Genomic DNA, 20200 nt, shown 5'->3' on the forward strand with positions numbered 1-20200 from the left:
AAGCTTGCACTGTGAAATCACCTACTAGCTGAAATGTCCCACAAACCCCACAGCCCAGAGCACCCACAAGGAGGTCATTCTTCCCGGGGGGACCCAAAATCCTCTGGGAACTCGCTCGGTGAGGCGTCCCCGGCCGCGGGGGCTGCCGGTACTGCCTCATCTGCATAGCCACGCCCTTATCTGCATATCCCCTGCGCCATTGGCCAGCGGTCTCCCCAGCGGTGGCGCGGCCCGGGGCGGTCAGGCTCCGCGCCTCATTAGCATTCGCCCCGCCTCCCAGCGGAGGGACGGGGAGCTGATTCGTCGTTTTGGCAACGGCGGGGCGCGGCCGTGCTCTGCGATTGGCGGAGGTGCCTGTCAATCCACCGCGGCCAGGGCCGCACTTCCGCCTCGGTGTCCGCGGTGCCGTCGCTGGAGCCGGTGCAGGTAACGCCGCGGGCCGGGCCCGGGGCCGCCGCGCTGCGCTCCGCGTTCCGCTACCCCGGGGCCCCGCTCCCCTCGCCGGCCCCAGCGCCCCCACAGCCCCGTTCAGGCCCGGCTCGGGGGTCCCGTCCCGCCCTCAGCGGGCCGCGGGCCGCGCTGTCAGCGCGGCGGGGGCGGGCGGTGGAGCGGCTGCCCCAACGCTTCTCTCCCGTCCCGGCGGCCCTGAGGGACCTTGATGTGCCGGGGTGCCTCGGGGCGCTGCGGGCCGCAGGCCCGTGCTGCAGCGTGGGCAGCGCTGGGGCGAGGTGCTGAGCTGTGCCCGGCGCTGTGGATCCTGCCCGGTGCTGTGGATCCTGCCCGGTGCTGATCCGTGCCCGGTGCTGAGCTGTGCCCGGTGCTGATCCTGCCCGGTGCTGATCCTGCCCGGTGCTGATCCTGCCCGGCGCTGTGGATCCTGCCCGGCGCCGATCCGTGCCCGGTGCCGTGATCCCCCCGCTGATCCCGTCCCGGCTGGGTCCTTCCCCGTCCCCCCCATCCCTGGGTCCCTGCAGCTCCGGCAGCCCCAGCCTTGGGATTTTTCTAATTTTACCCGATTTTTCCGATTGCTCTTGCAGCTGGGTAGTTGAGCAAAGGAGGCTGCGACGGCCGGCTCCCCAGAGGAATGCGCTGGGCTCGGTTTCAGCACAGCGCAGAGCCTCAAGGGGCCTTTTGGGTCACAGCTGAAGCAGTTGGGGTTTATTTGGGGTTGGCTTTTATTTAATTTTGTTTTTTCAGTTACCTACTCGATGTTTCTCTTACAGAGAAGGAGAAAAGCAAGATGGGAAAAATAGCAGGAAAAAAGGCTTCTTTTTAAATAACATGCCACCAGAACTTCTACATGGTAATAAAGGTATAAGATCCATTTATTTAATTTGGTTATTGATTGTGTTTGTGCTCTCTGTATGTTTGGAATCAGAACTTCTTTTGGAAGCAGTTTGTTGGTGTGCAGCACTTGCAGGCCAGAATTTCAAATGTAGTTTCAAAATCACCTCCTGGCTTTTGTGTGTGCAATAACCTTGTGTTTCCTCTCAGAAGTGTCTGCCAAAGCGTGTTGAGTGCAAGCAGATACTTCTTCCATTTACTGTGAATTTTCTCAGCTAAATTACATAGCCTTCGTTTGGGATTCCAGGAAAGTAAAAGGAAACATGGTGGATCTGCAGTGTTCATTTGCACCACTCTTCCCATAGTGTTTTCTTTTCTAAAGCTTTGCATGCATGGGAAAATAAATTTGATCATTCCAACTGAACCTTGTGAAGTTCTAAAAATCCATGTTCGTTTTGCCATCTGGGGGCAACCACATGTGTTATCACCTTAACAAACTTTACACCAGCGTGCTCAGGGACTTCTGAAAGCTCCGGGCAATTTCTGGAAGCAGTGACTTGGGTCACTTCCAAACATGAGGCGCTGTGCCGTGGGATGGGACTAGGAGAACTGGCTAAACTAGCACGGAAGCAAGAAATTCCAAGTGCTGATTTTCCCCCTGAATAACCCCTTGGGTTTTCAGTTACAGTAAACACAGCTTTTTCTTAAAATAGTTGTGGAGCCCTGCACGTGTTTGACCACATGGCAGAAAGCTGAGGGCAGTCTGGGAGAGGATCAGCAGTGATTGTTATTGTTATTGTTGCGTTCCTGAACCAGCAGCACCTCATGATGAACTTGTAACTTCAGGAAGTCCTCAAAAGGAAACGCTGAGATGTCTGCTGTCCAGGAAAAAATATGGCATTTTTCCTCCAGAACTGGCTCTTCAGCCATGCCAAAATAATCTTAGAAGGCAAAAGTTTGAGGTAGAAAATGGTGATTACAAACCCTGTGCTGGCAGGCAGTTAAGGACTAGATGGGCTAAAGGTTTCAGTTGATGCAGTATTGAAAAGCAGTGTGGTTATTTCTTATTTGTTTGCTGGTATCTTTTGGTAACTTCACTCTTGGCTGGTTTCTTTAAGTCACTTTTAATACTGTTACTGCTTTCCATGCTATGTACTTGCTGGCAGGTGTTATGACTGAAGCTGGTATTTCTTTCAGTCTTTCTTCTTGTGGATTCTCCTGTGTGAACTTCACATATGCTGACCTAGAACAAAGGTGGAAAGCTTTGCTTTCTGTTATCTTAGTGTTGGCTGGAAAACCAGCCAAAAATCAGACTTTTTTTTTTGCTTTGATAAGGCTATATTTTTAAATCACTGTTTGTAGTGCCAGTCAGATGATTTTTTTTTTTTTTTTGCTGTTGTTTGAAAGCAAGATTAGCCTGCAAGTACGCTGAATTTTTAAGCAGATAATTTATTAGCTTTGATATTTGAAGTGGCTTGTCCTTGAACAAATGCAATGTTACATCATGCTGTTCATATCTCGGCCTTCTGTTTACAAGGTGCCATTTTTCTGGTCCTTCACTCAGCATCAGTTTTGTCACCTGCCTCATGGAGATGTAAGAAATGTCTGTATTTGACACTGGTATGGTGTTGTAAAGTGCTTAGTGTTTAGTCTCCTCTTTGTGAAGTAACTGAAATGTTTGGTTCTTACAGTTCTTGGAAGAAGTGCACAAAATGAGGCGTGCAAAGAATATGTGTTAAATTAGGAGTGCTCAAGAGCTGGAATGTTGTTGCTGAGCTTGCAAATATGCAGCTGATCACATGGGTGTCTTCTCCAAGCTGAATAAATTGGAAAGTGAGAGCAAGGAACAAATTGGTCACCCTGTGTCTGCCACTTTGGAGATAGGGGACTTTGATGTTTTTCTTGTTGCAAAAAAAAAAAAATAGAGGTTATGCTTTATGGTAAATCTTTAATGGGTTTTATTATTTTATGGAGTAGACCACCACAGAACCTGGAATTCAAGAATTCATTATCTCAGTCCTTGCATCTTAATAATTACTGTGCAAATGTATGTGATGTAATTATTTACTTTGTATCGTTAAAGGCTTGTAAAAGCAAGTTGCAGGAGACAGTAACAAGCAATTCAAATGTGGCTTACCATAACTTTCAGTTATACTCTTTAAAAATGCATTGTTGATTCAGTGCACAAAAATAATGTCTTAATTTTCAGGATCAATAAGTTACAAGAATAGACTAAGCTTACTTAATCTTGATTTTTTTTTTTCTTTCCTTAAATACAGTTACAATTGGAAATTCATTTGCTGGTCTAGACAGATCATTTAGATTAGTTCAGTTTATTTTATTATGTACATAATTTAATGAGACAGGTTTGTAGTAGATTGGAGCAGCTCTCCATTCAGAAAATGCAGAGGCTGCAGTGTGTTGTCTTCCTGGCCTTGTTTATCCATCTGCTGGGAGGGAGGGTTCACAAAAGGTGAATTATCCCTGCAGCTGCAGAAGCAGAGCTGCACTTTTTAGTCTTGGCCCTCTTGGTTTTGTAGTCCCAAACTTGAGCTGTCTCTGCTCTGTTGGACACCTAATGGCTGTGCTTGGTGTTAGACCAAATTGGTCTGTGCTGTTCCTGCTCCAGTCCAGTTCCTTTGCTGTGCTGGTCAGTTTTGGGTGAGATAAAGGCTCTTGGGATGCTGTGAACCTCTGGGGCATTGCAAAGTTTGCGTGCTTGGGGTATTTGTCAAGAAATGTGTTTTTGTGATTGGATAAATAACTTCATTATGTTTTTACTAGCATTACTTTTACACTTCTGAGTAAATTTTTTAGGCCTCCCAAAAGAATCTGTTAGAAGATCGCTTACTTAATCTTGACTAGTGATAGTGTTTTGATTCTAGTGATAGTTAGTGTTTTGTTTCTCGTGGTAGTTACAGGGAGTGGAGGTTGAAGGTGGGTAAAGTGTGTGAATTCTGAGGTGTCTGTGGTTCACACCCCTCTTGCTCAGCTCACTAACTCACTGACCAGCTCCTCTGCTCCCTGCAACGTGTCAGGGCAGTCAGGTGAGAATCCCTTTAGTATCTCTCAACCCTTTAGTAGCTCTCAGTGAAGAATCCTGTGTGTGTTAAGGCTGCAGAGAAATTCTCTCTCCAGCCTGTTCCTAAGGGGCCCTTCAGCAACCTGTGCTGACTGAAATCAAAACTTTTCCAGGAGAGCAGAGCTGCCCCGTGCATGGATTCTTTCTGGGTTGTGCACTAGAACAATGAAACTGTTGAGTGCTTGTTTAATAGTGGAACAAAAATGTTACCCATCTTCAGAGGTGTAAATAACTTTGTTTACATGCTCTTGTTTTGTTTTAAACAAAGTGCTGTGCACGTTTTGTTACCCAAGTGGGTTAATGTTACTGAGCAGATAGCTGGGTGGGTTCTTTATTAAAACTGGGCTCTAAATGGAGATATTTGTCTTCTGTTGAGGAGTCAAAGTTAATTTTGTTTCGTTTTTAAGCAAACAGAGTAGCACCCTTATACTGGAATCCAGTAGGTATTTACTATAAATGCAGCTTTAAAGGAAATTCAGTCATAGCATAAAATCTGACTTCCTAAGGCTTTTGTAAATTTGTGGTATCACCTTAAAACCCCCCTCAGAAACAGTCTGTTAGCTGTGTGCAGGTGCTCATGCTGTGGAATCTGTGTGTGTGAGGAGTTGGTGGTAGGCATAAAAATATGGTTTCTTCTACTCTAGGGCTTTGCACTGGGGTAGTCACTGTCATCCTCCTGCTTTATTTCCAATATAATTGCTACCATAATTGTCTAAGAGTCTCTGTGAAAATGATTTCCAAAATACCTTGTGCAGAGTGAATGTAAACCTGCATCTGCCTGGGAGAATGAGTCCACAGGGACAAAGCTGCCTTTGAGGAGGAAGATCTATGAACTCACACGTAGAACTGGTTTTGCTGTTCTAGGGGTTTTCTCCAGTGATATTTTATGCTGTAACTGTCTTCATGTTCATAAGCTTCAGTGATAAATTTGCAGGGGTGGTTGCATTATGATGAGAAATACCCAAGCATCCTTAATTTTATCTTCAAAGAAGTGTTCCTAAATGATTAATTATGTATCTACTGACACTTGTGTCCAAAGCTACTGTGCTTGGAGTTATTGATTACTTCCCACCTTCTCTCTTACAAGTAAGATAAAACAGATCCCCAGGAAACAACTAAGAAATAACTAGTTTTACAATACAGTATTGAATGATTTATTTTTTTTAACAGTGTGGCTGGAAATGAGCTGATTTATCACTCCTGATCAAACCTAGCATTATGCATAATGTGTGGAGAGGTGTGCAGAACAGAATTTTGTCATTTTTTACAGTCATAGGCCATGAAATACTTTCCGAGGGAACGTTACAGAGTCTGAGAAATGCTGTATCAGATGCTCTCAGGTGCAAAAATGTCTCTGATATGGAGGTATTGTTAAGAAAGGAGAACATTTACAGAATTCTGAATGAATTTCAATGAAGTGTTTTGTACCAAAAAAATATTAATCTGCTGGAATCAAGTTTCTTTGATCTGTTTGTTACGTTTGAGAGAAGTTCTGCAAGCTAGTATCCTTGGCTATAGAACAGAATTTTTGGCTGAAGTGAAGGTGGGGAATAGCCATTGATTCCATAGGTATTTGAGATTATTCTGGGAGGATATTTTCTGTCCAGATTCATGTTTACAATTTTTATGTTCAATAAATAATGCTTCTGGTAGCAGCACTGGAGCTTTGGGCTGGGACAATGATTAGTGTGTGGGACAGTTACTGTCATTTTTTCTGATGCAGAAACAAGTTTCGTGGCCTTTAATCCTTTGAAAGCCAGACTTGTAGTGTTTCAGTTGTCTCTTAATTCCTGTGAAGCATCACCAAAAATTGGTATTTCTGAGAGAACAGAACATGGTTCTGTCTGCCATAAATGGCTCAGCTCATTTGTTCAGAGCTAACCTTTCAGACTTTCAGTTTGTTGTCATCATTGTTTCAAGTGCTGGCACTGAACTGTCCCCAGGCCATTTAATAACTCCCAACTACATAAAAGCCTGTGGTAGGGACAGCTGCAATTTCCCAAGAAATGGAAGAGTGACAGTGGGCTGAGTGTTCAGCTGATGCTCCTCATTCAGCCTCTCTGCACTTTATTTAACAGATTTGAGAAGGAAGTTGCCCTACTCTTGCTGTGGTGAGAGAACTTTATCTTGCCAAGACATCTGGCAGATGGTATTACATTCAAACTTTGGACTAAGGAACAAATCTCACTTGGGAAAGAAAATCCTCTCCTGGATTCTGCTGTCTGTGTGACTGTTCTCTGTCTGAAGAGATTGTAAGTGCATAACAGTTAATCTAAATTGCCAATTAAATTTGCTTCTTGGCTAATTTTTGTGGATGTTTGAGATCCAGTGTTGCTGGTAACCTAATTTCATGAGTCAATTAAGATTCATCCTTGCTGAAGCTTTCATTCAGAGATGAAACACAGCAGTTTGATGTTTTCAGGAGATGTGTATGAATTAAACACACATGAATATTTATCTGTTAGTTCAAGTTATTTATTTCTGTCCCTTGAAGCACTACAGCTATGTTTTATTTCAGCTGGCAGCTCAAGAGATGATGGGGTTGGCTCTTATTCCAGGAGTCATATTGTACACTGGGGGATTTTGTCTTCTTTTTTTCCTCATTTCTTATTTTTGCTGTTATTATGAAGGATGTGGATGTTTGATCTTCTTTTGGCTCTTTGGGAATCTCTTTCTGGACAGAAGGTACATCCTGAACAAGGTGTCACAGAATCAGTGAATAGTTTGGCTTAGGAGAGGCCTTAAAGCTCATCTCAAGGGGACACCTTCCACTGTGCCAGGCTGCTCCAAGCCCCTTCCAGCCTGGCCTTGGACACTTCCAGGGATCCAGGGGCAGCCACAGCTGCTCTGGGCACCCTGTGCCAGGGCCTCAGCACCATCACAGGGAAGAATTTCATTCTAATATAAAATGTAAACCTGCCCCCTGTCAGTTTGAAAATTCACGTTCTCCCTTATCCTATCAAAGTAATGAAAATGCTTTTCATGAGGAAGGTCCCAAGTGACTTTTTTCCCTTCTTTTTTCTTAATTGCTTGTGATTTTTCTCTTTATGTTAAGAATCTTAAAGGATTTTAAAATTTGCTGTGAAAATGCACACCCAACAAAACCTTGTTAGGCATGTGAAAAAGCTGGTGAATGTGCTAGTTCATGAATTCTTTGGTGGCACTCTTAATTCCAGGGTATTGAACTCCTGCCACCCTACCTGCTCATGCTGGTGAACCTCTGGGGTTATTTTAATGACTGCTTATTGATTCTCTACTTGGTTTTACTTAAATGCTTTTGGATTTCACAAGTAGATTCAATAACTGTGTAATGAATAGAACCAAGTGTTTTATATGTTATGTAGAGCTAGAACATGTGCTTTCAAAGCAAAAAAAGAATAGGATTTTTAATTTAGAAGGGTGATGTCAGCAAAGCTTTCCAGAATTGATGCATTATGAGAAATTTCAGCTTGAGGTCTGGAGGAAAAAGGCACTGTAGCTGTCCACAGCCAGCTTCAAACCTGAGCTTGCTGAGCCACATTCCAGCCCAGTGAGCCACTCATTGTAAATGCTACTCTTTCTATAGAAATGGAAATGTTTCTTTAAGGAGGAGTAACTTTTGGTTATCCAGCTGGGACTTTATTAAGGATTAACCTGGAAGAACAAGTTAGGATAGAGGAACTAGTCCATTTAACTTAGAGTAGTTACAGGTTTAAACTCTTACAGGGGTACAAGTTTTTAAGGTTCTTTAATTGGTGTATAAGTTCCTAGGATCCAGGAGCATGGTTGAAATAAGTTGGTTCTTTTTGTTACTTTTATCCTGAAAAATTAAATTTGAGAGGGAACAAGCCTACAAAGTGACAAATTTGAGGGATTACTAATTTCCCAAGATAAAGGCAGTGGATTCCCACACGCTGGTTTTGGAGAGCAGCCCTGGAGGTGGAATGTGCATCTCCTCTCAGGGAGATGCTCACATGCATGTCACAGAATGCCTGGAGCAAATTAGGCAGTTTATAAAGTGATTTTCTTGAAAGTCTTATGCTTCTGTTGTCCTGGTTTTAAAAATAAGTTCAAGTGGGAGGAAATGGTTTAAAATAGGAATTGTGCAGAGTCTAGGACTGGTGTATTTCTGGAAGAGAATTTGTGTACCTTCTACTGCTGGGGACTGTGACCTTGCAGGGGACACTGTGACCTGCAGAGAGCTTTGCATGCAGAGCGTGTCATTGGCAGCCACATCAACTGGGGCTTGTCACTGCCGAGTGACAGGTTCAGCTCTGTGCCTGACAGACCACTTTGTGTGACATTATTCACAACCACTTTGTGCTTCCTTGGTCATGGCCCCTGGCTGACGCTGTGGCTGGCGTGAATAGTTTGTTACACGCTCTGCATCAAGGCTCTGGGGGTCACTGGGAGAAGGGAATTTGCTCCTGAGCTCCTCCTGGGACCTGTCTGGTGTTTAGGAGCTGCCCTTTCTGTTTGTTCCCTCTCCTGTGACAGACCTAGTTCTGGAAGGCAGGAATTCTGGAATTCTGAGTCATCCCTCCCCTCTGTAGAACCTATTTCAAGGTGTGCTGTGGAGATGTTCCTGCAGTTTTACTTCAGCTGCATGCTTTGTTTTGTCCTGTAAGAAAGGGGCTGTCCATGCTCATCAGTCAGGAATGTGTGATCCTCTCTGATGAACTATGAGAATTTAAAGTTTTTAATGATTATCACAGAGTCATAGGATGGTTTGGGTTGGAAAGAGCCTTAAAGATCATCTCATTCCATCTCCTGCCATGGAACATAATAAATTAGTTCGTACCAATCCATAGCCTTGAAATATGAGGAAGTGGATAAGCTTTGTTGCTTATCCTGTAAACCACAAAATCCATCCTGGCTGTGGCCAGGGGTGTGTTGTCATCATTAAATGAGGATTTTCCAGTTCTCTTAAGGTGCCTGTACTTGCAGCTTTCCCCTGTTATTGATAAGATGATCTGGTGAGTGCAGCTGGGGCTGAGATCCCCTGGAAAAGCACATTTCTGGGTGTCTGTCTCTCAGCTGGGCTGAGATCCCCAGGAAAAGCACATTTCTGGGTGTCTGTCTCTCCCTGGGCTGAGAACCCCTGGAAAAGCACATTTCTGGGTGTCTCTGTCTTGGGTACCCAGGCCCAGCCCCTTGGCCCTGCCTGGAAAGTGAAGCCCACTGAGATAATTTTAGCCTGTAAAGCAGCAAGCCTCAACTGCTGAGAGTGTTCTCTCAACAAGCAGGGTCTGTGTGGAAACCTGTTTGTTACATCCCTGTTGGTTACTGTGTGTGCAAGAAAATGTCCAGACAGACTTCGTGTTCCTTCAGCTCTGCAGGGCTGAAAGGTGAGACCATGACAGGATGTTTGTGCTGTGTGAAAGGTTTTCCAGGAGAGCAGCTGGGCCTGAGCTCCTGAAGGTCTGTCTGACACAGGAGTGGTGCACCCTTCTTTCAATGGCAATTTTTGATAAAATTTATTTTTTAAAATAAAAATAAATTTTTTGAAAAAAGGGTGCTGCTAACCACCCTTGCTGGTGTGCAGGTGAATTCTTCTGGGAACATCAGGGAATGGAAGAGGAAATACAGATTACAGATGCTGAATATGAAGCTACCAGGATGTTTTTGTCTTCTGGTGTTTCAGCCTAGTTAAAAGTAACTTTTGGTGTTGCTGTTAGTAAGAGAACAGGATTTAATCCCAGCTTTTTGGCTTATGAAAGCTGAATGCTGTTATCACTGTGTGTTCAGCTACATGCAAATTCATGTTAATCTCTGCTGTATAAAAGAACTGAATGTAAAAGAAGTGATGCAAGTGGGAAGTTATTCCTAGTGTAACTCAGCACAATATATTATTTTTTTCTTTTTTAAAATGTTCCTAACACCTTAGGACAATTTGTGACTGTAATTATTTAAAGTGATTTCAATGAATATTTTGTATATAACTTACAGGCATATTGAATTTTCAAATAGCAGTGAGCTTCAGGTGTGGTGTGAGGTAGATGTCAGGAGAGCACAAGATAACTCAGCTTTTCATGTCTCTCATTCTGGTCACTTCATTTGTACTTGGTGAGTGTTTTTATAGGAAAGCTTTGTTGTCTCTGCAGTGGAACTGCACATTGTGGGATGTAGTTCCACTTCACAAGGCCTTTTGTAATACAATTATTGTTGTGCAGGAGAGGAGAGAGGAGAAACTGGCATTCATCTGTATGACTTTATTTATTCTAAGGCTCTTAATGATATTTGACAGTTTCGTGAGTCATAATTTCTATTTTTTAGTGCTTTCTGTACAACACTAAACAGAAAAAGGGAAGATGCAAGAAAACATGGAGAAAATAATGTAGTTGTAGCCCTGATCATGAGAGGGCTGTGTCTTGTACATATATAAGTTTCCTTCTGGAAATACTGGCAGCTGTTTTGTTAGAAGGATGCAGTGCTTGCAGACAATTGAAAGCATAAATGTCTTCCATCTTCAAAGATACTTGGAGGGTGAGGATTTGTAAATATGATATTGCTGGTGCAGAGATTGTTATAAAATCCTATAGTAGCAAGGAGATGGGAGGTTCCTAAGGGAAAAGTGACAAACTGAAATACCTATCCTTGAAAGACATAAACCACTTCAAGGCAAACACTAAATTCATTAACTTAGATGAGTCCCATAATGGGCTGGTTTAGCTCCTCCCTCTGAATGGACAGTTAGAAGAACTGTATGTATGTGAGGCATTGAAACAGCTTTTGTTCTGGGCAGTGGGGGGAAAAAAAAGACCTGAAACACAGTCTGGTTTCTTGCATTGAAAAAGAAAGAATTGGCTTCAAACATGGTACACTCTTCTCCTAGGAGCAGAGTGCACTTCTGGCTTTGTTTCTCTTAATTGGAATGGAATTGTGCAATTATAATTACTCTGGAGAAACTACTGTCACAAAAGCAGTGGAATCTTTGGGATCAGAAAAAATTGAGACTGACAGATTGAGGTTGTTTTGGAGGAGATATTGATAGCATTGCCATGCTGTCATTTATTGCTGTGCACTTGGCTCGTTGTTGGAACCTGGTAAACATTTGTAAAATTGAAAATGAAATTTTCCCATTCTTCTCCATAAACTAAAATTGGGTGAGGTAAAAATATTTGCATTACACCATTGTCAACCATCTGGAAAAAAATCTAATTTAGTCCATCCATAAAGTAGAGCTGGAATGCTACATAAATCTGTAAGTTATTTGCAGAGTGCGTGGTTCTCCTGAGGAAAAGTTTGTTGATTCTTTACATTCCTTCTAGAGGGAAAAATCTCCATTTTCTCTTTGAGAGTGCATAGCAGTAGCCTGACAAAACTTGTCTCAGGGTCACTCCATATTGATTGCATGATGTAGAGTCAGGCCCAGCATTTTTATGCAGGGTCAGACTCTGAGATACCAAGGTTCTTTCTTGTTCCCAGCTTTCTTGGTTAAGGATGCAGTAAGGCTTATTCTCTTGCTGAGGAGAATTTTTGGTTTGCCAGCTGGCTTTTTCTTCTGTCAATTCTCTGCTCCTTCTAGCTGTACTTGCCTGAAATTTAACTTGCTGTAAATAAGATGCATTTTGCAGTAATGTATATGAAGTATTTATACAGAGAGACGTGTGACACCGTAAATCAGCTCTTCTTGTGGCAGGTAATAGTTGTCTTCAAAATTACTGTGGTTATCAAAGAAAACTGTTTACTTATGAATGCAGAAATCCATCTTTTGCCGTGGGAAGAAACAGGAAAATAAGTGTTTGTCAAGTGTGAGCGTTTGTACACAGGAGAAGTGTGGAAGCTGCTAATTCTGTTTTCCTGTCTTGTCAAATAGATCATCTAAAGCAGCTGGGTATTTGCAAAAGAAGACCCTGACAGCACCCAGATACTTTAAATCAAGTTCAAGGATGCATTAGAGAGAGCTGCACTGGCTGCACCAGATTTCACCCTGAAGGATGAACAGTGAAGAGGAATTTTATGATGCCGTTACGGGTGAGTGATGGGCACGGTGCCAAGGGGATGTAAGTTGCATTGTGTGTGTGGTGGGGGGCTGGTAATATATGGCTGTTAATAATAAATTAAAAGTAAACTTGGGTTGGTAAAACTTGTAGTGCTGTCTTCTGAAAAGTAGAAAAGGAAAATTGTAGCTCGTGTCCAGGCTTGGAAATGAGGGGTTTTTTTGTTAAAGATTAATGCCAGTTATTATTTCATCACTATAACAGTCCTTTAGTGGCCAGGTCTTGCTTTTATTTTCTGTGAAAATCAATTTTAATAGCAGCTTGAGAAGCAGACCCTTTGAAAGGTGAAATATTTCCTGTGGGTTGTTTTTATTGTTATTGTATTCATTTTTTTTTATTTTAATGGAAAACTTATTCTAAAGAATTGAAGTAGAAAATGTTTTTCTAGTCAGAAACAAATTGCTGTAAAAGCATGTTTTTAAGATAGGGAGCCAAAAGTCTTTGCAATCCTATTTTCTCTAAAAAAGCAAACATGAGTCACTTCACACTTGAGCAGTGTATCAAATAGTACTTTGCTTTCAACTAATGAGGATGAACAGTTATTTATAAGGCTTTTAGATGGCTTTAGTGGTGAAATAAAATGCTTGAAGTATTTTAATAAAGAAAAAGGAAATCCTCTTAAAGATTTCAAACAGTTTTAAAGATTTCCACTTAAATGTCTCTCAAGAAATCCTGTAACAGAGGTGAAGTGAGAAATACTGAGTGTGAAGTAGTGAATGTAAAATCACAGGAATGAAAAGAGAATAATGGTAAGAGTGAAAGCTGCAGGAATGGAAGTAGCATGGTAGATAGAAGTGGGTAAGGTAGACTTAGACATGGATGGTTGGAAATTCATGTGAGGAATAAACAGAGGGGGCTGGGTGAAGCAGTGTGACTGACAGCAGACTGTACAGGACTTGTCACAACTATGTCACAGAGGAGAGAGGAAATTTGGTTTGCATTCATGCCAGCTGGGAGTGATGGGGACTAGTACTCCAAATTCATCTGTAAAATCAAACCATTGTACCATTAAAATATTTCTGTGTGTCATTAATAATCTTTCAGTTCCAAGAACTCAGGGTCAATGCCATAAATGAACTAGATTTTTTTTTTCCACTGAAAAAGGTGTGAAATGTACCTCTAAACATGAGGTCTGCATTGTACAGCTTTGATGGTGATGCATTCCTTTGTCCCTTGCTGCAGAAACTGCACAGTGCTTGTTGTTTGACTCATCTGCATTTAGACACTCTGGTTTTTTCCTCTCTCCTCTTCCTCCTCTTTTTTCCCCCTACCTCAAGGTTGATTCCCCCTGCAAGAGCTCCAGGTGGTGGTGCCTGAGCTGTTCTTGTACCTGCAGTCCTGGCTGACTCTGCTCAGAGCTGGGGGGCTGTCTGTCAGTTCTGTGAGCACTCCTTGTTCCATCCTCATCTTATTCTTTCATGCTGTGGAATGTGCTGGCAGGAAATAAGTTTTTATATACATATATACATGTTATATGTGTTTCTTGGAGCCTGGTACTTGGTTTTAGAGGAGTGCTAGGTTTGGAATACTTTGCTTCAGATTTGTTCTCCCTCAGGACTGTCTGTCTTTAAGGACAGGTGCTCAATGCCTTTCTCCAGCTGGGTGCTTCAGAAGATGCTGACAGTTTGAGTTATTTGCACAGACCTAGTGAGGTCAGACCTAGTTCTTTGTAGCTGTGTCTTGTCCAGGTCATTCAGAAATGTGACACCAAGAACCTCTATAAATGCATTCATGTTCCCTGGCTGCTGATGTCTGTGGTAATTCCCTGCTCCTGTTAACACTGTGGATCTTTCACATGGTGCTTTAGTGAATTTTTTAGGTGGATCCTGGTAGTGCCTGCCTGTCTCTTGTTTTTTTATGGTCTGGACATGGCAGGTGTAGGTGCAGTACTCCTAGGAGATCAACAGGATTCCACAATCACAGTCTTTTCTGAGCCAAGGTGAGCTTCCAGGTTTCCCAGTGAAAACTTCAGGATCTGAGGTTCCAATTTTTGATTAAAAAAAATTAAATTCCCTTGGCAGGCTCTTCAGTCTGCTCTTTCCAAGGATGCTCTCCTTGTTTTTAGGTCAGATCAGCAGAAGCGCAGAAGCTGCATTCAGATGTGCTTAATCTGCTCAAAGTCTAGGGTTGGGATGTGGCTGCCAGGAATGAGCACATTTTCCAGCTGTGTTTTAGTGTTGAGATGAAAACAGTGTGTACACCATATTTTTCTCTTGCTCCTGGCCTTGATTTCCCCAAAAAAGAGCTGCAGTGTGTTCCCAAAGTTCACTGATTTTAGGAATTGGGTGCTGGGTTTGTGTGCTGTAGGGAGGAAACCAGGCTTAGAGCATTTGGACTCTTGGGAGTTACTCCAGAATTCTGCAGCACACTCAGCAGCAGCCCAGGTGGTTTCCTGCCTCCTTTAAGGTAGTATGGACTCCTTGATGAGTCACAGCTTTTCCATAGTTATTAATTAATGACATCCACTTGTAGAATACAAATGTCTCCTAAGGAGACCCCTGATTTTCATAGTGCTGGATTTAACTCCTTGGCTGAGAAGTTTCCTGCTTCTGACACTGTCCCCGTGTCATCCAAAAGACATGGTCATGGGAGGGAACTGTGTGCTGTGTGATTGGGAATCATCCTCCTGGCACATGGTTTGTCCCTGACTGGATGATGATGGCACTTTTGGAGCTGCAGCATGGACTGGGCTGTTGATGAATCAAGGGGGTGGATCGAGTTGGTGACAAAGTTTCCATGGGGAGAAAAGTTTCTTTGCAGTCAGAGGTTATTAGCATAGCTGACACTTGACAGCCTTACCTCATGAATGACTGCTCCCTAGGGAATCCCTTGGGAATGTTACCTGTGATCTCACTTATTCCAGACATCACAGCTGCCAAGAATCTGCTTTTTGTCAAATTCCAGTGGCTGCCTTCTGTGAGGCTGGATCAGGATAAAGGTGGTCAATCTTTAGATGAATTTCAGCTTTGAATTTTTCTGTGAGACAAGGAGCATATAGCTTTGTTCTCTGTCACCTTGGGTGTGTTAATGTCATCACAGACTTTGTAAAGACTGTGTGCCATCAGGGACCTCTTTTGAGCTGTATCCTTCATTAATATTGTCAGGTATCTTATTGCCAAAGTGTTTTGTGGAAGTGTTGCCACAAAGCAGGAAAATGCCTGGCTGTTTACCAGGGTAATTTATTTTTGAGAACACAAATAATTTAATTTTGCTTTTTTAAATATTAGCCTGGAGTTCCACAGAAATGTGTTCTGTGCCCATGAGGCTCAGCTGGTTCATCCAGCCAGGTGTATTTGTGAGGGTGTTTTTGCTTTCACGTGGGGAGGTGGAAGTGAGGTTATCTGCCAAACTGATATATTTTCATTCTGTCTGGATCAGACTGAATCAATGGCTGTGTAAGAATTGCAGATGTTGTGAAATGCCAACCTGCCTCCATCAGCTACAGCTTGTGACAATGGACTTATTTTGGAGAGGGGAGAATGGTTAACTTCTGGCAAATAAAAACAATACCTCTTGCTTCACTTGCTGTCTGCACTTCCAGTATGTTTATCCCTATTCCTTTGTAGGTGTGAGGGCTCTCAGTACCAAGGTGTTTTGATTCCCTTTCTGCCTTGGCTGACAATTAATTATTGCTCAGGGAAGTTGCTGACTGTCCAGAGGGGAGGGCTGGTGTCCCTGCCCATGACTCAGAAGCAGGGCCTCTGCTGCCTTGGCTCGTGGGCAGCACACTCTGAGTGGACTTGGTTCATCTGCAGGATGTGGAAGAGGAAGGCTAAGAGAACTAAAGTTACTGGCAAGTCACTTTTCTTTAAGCTCTTGAAATATATTTATGTTGGCACCCAACTTAAGTATTTTACTTTGAAAGTTTAAGACTTTTTAAAAGGTTTTGTTTCACTCTTAACACATGTAAGTGGGACTTCTGATTAAGCTAATTGTTGACATTGTAGTTCTGTCTCTGGTTCCCATCCTCCTTTTAAATCTCCATTTTTATCCTCACTCCCAGTGGCTTTTCAGTATGAAAACTGTCCTGTAAATAAACTACTGGGTTCTCAAGTTCAAAGCTTTATTGGCAGCTGGCGTAAGGCTCTTTTTGGATCTTAGAAAAACTACAACAAATCATTTCTGTGTGCTCTTTTTCTTCCTCTCCATAAAACAGTGTCTGGATAGTTCTTAATAGAGCTATAATACCTAGAACATCATTGGGAAGCATCTTCCTAAGCTTTCTCAATGGGCTTGTAGTGGTTAAGTCATGTGATGCTAAGGTGGAAAGTGCAGCTGAAAGTCTGTGATTATCTGGCTGTGTACCATAGTGGTTTTGGTTCGGTGTTTTTTTTAAAGTAATTAGGTGGAAGTGCACTCTAATAAAAGCAGACTTACCCTTCTGATGTACTTCCTTTTCTGGAGCAGGGATTTAATTTTTGTTTGTCTGCAAGACTCTCATTTGAATTGACATTTATTTACTTACCAATGACATATTGTTGTCCATAAATAATATATATACTTGAATCTAAATTCCTCATGTGCTTTACAAGAACAGGACAAAACAATTCTGAATCCTAGGAAACAAACACTAATGTGGATAACACAATGACCATTTGATAGGATTTGCAGGATAGGATTTGCAGGGTTTCAGGTACAATATAAAGACTGAAATCACAGTAACCTTTTTCAGAACTATTCCCCTATAAGCCAGTGGACTATCCTTTTGTGAAGCTTTACTTTTACATCTAGGTGTGTTAATCCCATTGAAGTGATGCTGTTCCTTGTTGTTGTGTGAACTTGATCAGATTTTTGGATGAGCTTGAAAAAGGTGTTTTCCCCCCAACTTATAGTTAAGCTAATAAGTTATTTTGCTGCTTGTGCTGTAACAGGTTCCAGAAAAGCGAATATATGGTTAAACATACTATTTTAAAATCAGAAATATTTTGTTGTGAGTTGACTGAAGGTTTTTTTAAGACAGGTGTTTCAGGGTAGTCCTCATTTTAATGACCTGAATCTATGTGTGACTGTGATGCTTTCCAGCTGAGTACCAAGAGTGCCAAGGTGTGGTTATTGCTGTGTAATTACATTCTTGTGACATCAAAACCTAGGAGACATGACATCACCCATTACACCTGCTGTTTACCAACTAAGATCATATCACTGGGACTTCCTGGTGCAGTTCTGCATATTATTGCCATGGTCTTGATCCCCGAAAAAAGTGCAGCTTTTTGTTTCTGGATTGTGTGCCTTGCATGAATTGCTCTAATGCAGCAAAAGCAGCCATTGGAGAGGTAAAATAAAGTTGAAGTATTGCTTTGTAAAAAAGTTAATGGCAGAAGATCACAGCATTTTAGTCCATTTAAAATGAATAATCCTTGTCACAGCTGATTTCTTTACTCCATTAGAGTGTTTGCAGGGTTTGTAATGTTTCAGAATCTTTCTGTACCCACAGCTGACTCGGGGACAGGCCATAGCTGAGTGTGATGGGAGCTCAGTACAAGGGGCTGCAGGCTGTGATAGCTGGAATGAAGTTCTGTACCCACAGCTGACTCGGGGACAGGCCATAGCTGAGTGTGATGGAGCTCAGTACAAAGACAAGGGGCTGCAGGCTGTGACAGCTGGAATGAAAGGAATGCAAAAATTGTTATGTATTCCTTAAAACCATGGCAAAAAGCGTATGCCAGCAAATACCCACATTTAATGATGCTTTTTGACTCTTAAATTGGAAGCTGCAACCTAAAGTCTTGAGGAAGAATTGACCCCTTTGGCACTCAGAAAGGACTTAGTGATTTCAGAATTAACTTCAGCAAAAATGTTGCTTTATTACATTGACTGATTAGCAGTGTTTTGTGTTGTAGTGCTGTGGCAGCTGTGAAGGATTGTATTAATAGATCATTTTAGGGTGCTCTGTGGGGATGCTGTTGTGGTTTACAAGTGGTTTGTTTCTGCAGCACTGAGGGGAGGCCTCTTGCTGTTGATTGAGACCAGGGGTGTGTGTAGAGGTGCACAGAATGCTTTAGAAATCTTCTAATTCAGAGCCATATGCAAAAATTGTCATTATTTATATTACTGTATTTGTAATTTATGTGGCTAAAAATCATTAGACTGGAATCTTGGATTGTTGGTTTAATCCAGCTTTCACTTAGGGCTGCTTGATAACACAAGTTTGTGTTGTACAGGTTCCTGCTAGTTTAACATTTAGGGATTAAAGCTGGTCCAAGCAGGTTTCCAGTAGCTCTGGACCAAGTGGATGGATTTGGGAGATAGGAAGTGCAGCCACCTCCTGCAGGTCACTTGTAGAGCTCAGGGAATGGTTCATCCTGGTGTCCACATGTTCCTGTGCAACCATTAGGGAGGTGTTAGATGATTTGCAGGTATGGGTGGCAAAAAGTTCAATGTCCTACATTTCTGTGGTTCCAGTCATCTGGGTGTTTGCCCCTGCATCGTGAAATAGCTGTTTTCTCTTTTTTTTTTTTATTTTTCTCCTTGCCTATTAGCAGTGTAAATTTAATTTATTTGGTGTCTTTGAGGAAAACTACATAACTCAAATTATTGTAATTACACTGCAGCTCTGGAAAAGTGAAAATGCTGCTAATCTGATTAGGAGCTACTCGAGAGCTTTTAAGATTCTAAATTAGTGTTATATTCAGCAGCGTGAAAAATGATAATTCTTGATTCTAATGCAATAGTTGGCTCATAATACTCCTGGAAATTAAATCACTTAATAAGGGTTTTCACTCTGATAGTCTTTAAAATAAACTAACCTAGTCTAGGCATACTTCAGGTGTGAGACTTGCAAAATGTGAGTGGCACTCTGTGGCATGGTAAGGCTCCTAAGAAAACTGTTGCATTTTGGTTTTTATACAGGCTTTGATTCTGACAATTCTTCAGGAGAGTTTTCAGAAGCAAATCATAAAGGTCCAGAAATGCTTGATCTAGAGCCACACCAAAGCAATAGCACTGGAAAGCATAATGGAGAAACAGAGATACAAGAAAATGGGATTAAGAGACACAGGTAAACACACAGAGCTGCAGAGGAGATGGGAGTGGAGCATGTGCTGGCTCACAGCTTTTGGGGCATTGCTCTTCTCAGAGGGTAATTTCTGGGGTTGGAAAGTCATTTCATGTGTCTGCTTCCTGTGCCAAGTCTGGGGGATGCTTTGCTTCTTTTGTAAGTTGCTTCAATAGAAAAGAAAATGGTTTGTTGTTTAGTGAACTCATAATGACAGTTGGGTTTTTCTTTCCCATTACAGGACATCATTACCTGCTCCAATGTTTTCTAGAAGTGATTTTAGCGTGTGGAGCATATTAAAAAAATGCATTGGACTGGTAAGTTAGATTGAGTGAAGCATCTGTGTTAGGTCTCCTAATGTCAGCTGATTAATTTTATTGCTTAAACATCAAGACACAAAATAACATATGGTGCATTTTCCTGTTTTTTTACTAGGAAACAATTTTAAACTGCAACTCCCAAAATCTCAATATTTGTTTATTAACAGTAGTATTTCCATGTCTTCTTTAGGTGTTAGAGCATGTGGATTGGCATTTTTGAAGCTGTCCTTTAAGAACTAGACTAGAGCTGTTAAAATATAATCAAATGTTTGATTGACACAGTGCTCTCTTACCTGCTCTCTTTTTTTTTATTCTTTACTCATCAAAAGGTGATTTAGGACTTTATTTTATTAATTAATGTCATCTAGGAGATACAGTTGTTCTCTCAAAGCCCCTTTTGGTGGGATGAGTGACCTATCTACTCAAACTTTTGCTTGGACCAAATCAGTTGAAGTTAGTTAAGGTTAACATTTTTTCCCCTTGCTTGTGCCACAGTGAGGAAAATACTGCATTAACTTCATCTGGTGGCATTTTGCTT

The 20200-nt window shown here is 42.0% G+C and overlaps 1 protein-coding gene across 2 annotated transcripts in view; it reads left to right on the forward strand.

Moving 5' to 3' along the window:
• The first annotated feature begins 378 nt into the window (after positions 1 to 378).
• Positions 379 to 20200, forward strand: part of OSBPL2 (oxysterol binding protein like 2) — a 34404-nt gene continuing 14582 nt past the window's right edge. The window contains exons 1-5 of one of the 2 annotated variants that reach the window (XM_041417855.1): positions 379 to 426; positions 1224 to 1312; positions 12165 to 12322; positions 19198 to 19345; positions 19584 to 19659. In XM_041417855.1, coding sequence (XP_041273789.1) covers positions 12286 to 12322; positions 19198 to 19345; positions 19584 to 19659 — 261 coding nt within the window. In that variant the 5' untranslated portion in view covers positions 379 to 426; positions 1224 to 1312; positions 12165 to 12285. Of the gene's footprint in view, positions 427 to 1223; positions 1313 to 2154; positions 2247 to 12164; positions 12323 to 19197; positions 19346 to 19583; positions 19660 to 20200 lie in introns of those variants that run through there. The other variant, XM_041417856.1, reaches the window with a different exon arrangement.

Source organism: Onychostruthus taczanowskii, unplaced genomic scaffold (genome assembly GCF_017590055.1).
Source record: "Onychostruthus taczanowskii isolate IOZ18803 unplaced genomic scaffold, ASM1759005v1 scaffold57, whole genome shotgun sequence".
Classification (NCBI taxonomy): domain Eukaryota; kingdom Metazoa; phylum Chordata; class Aves; order Passeriformes; family Passeridae; genus Onychostruthus; species Onychostruthus taczanowskii.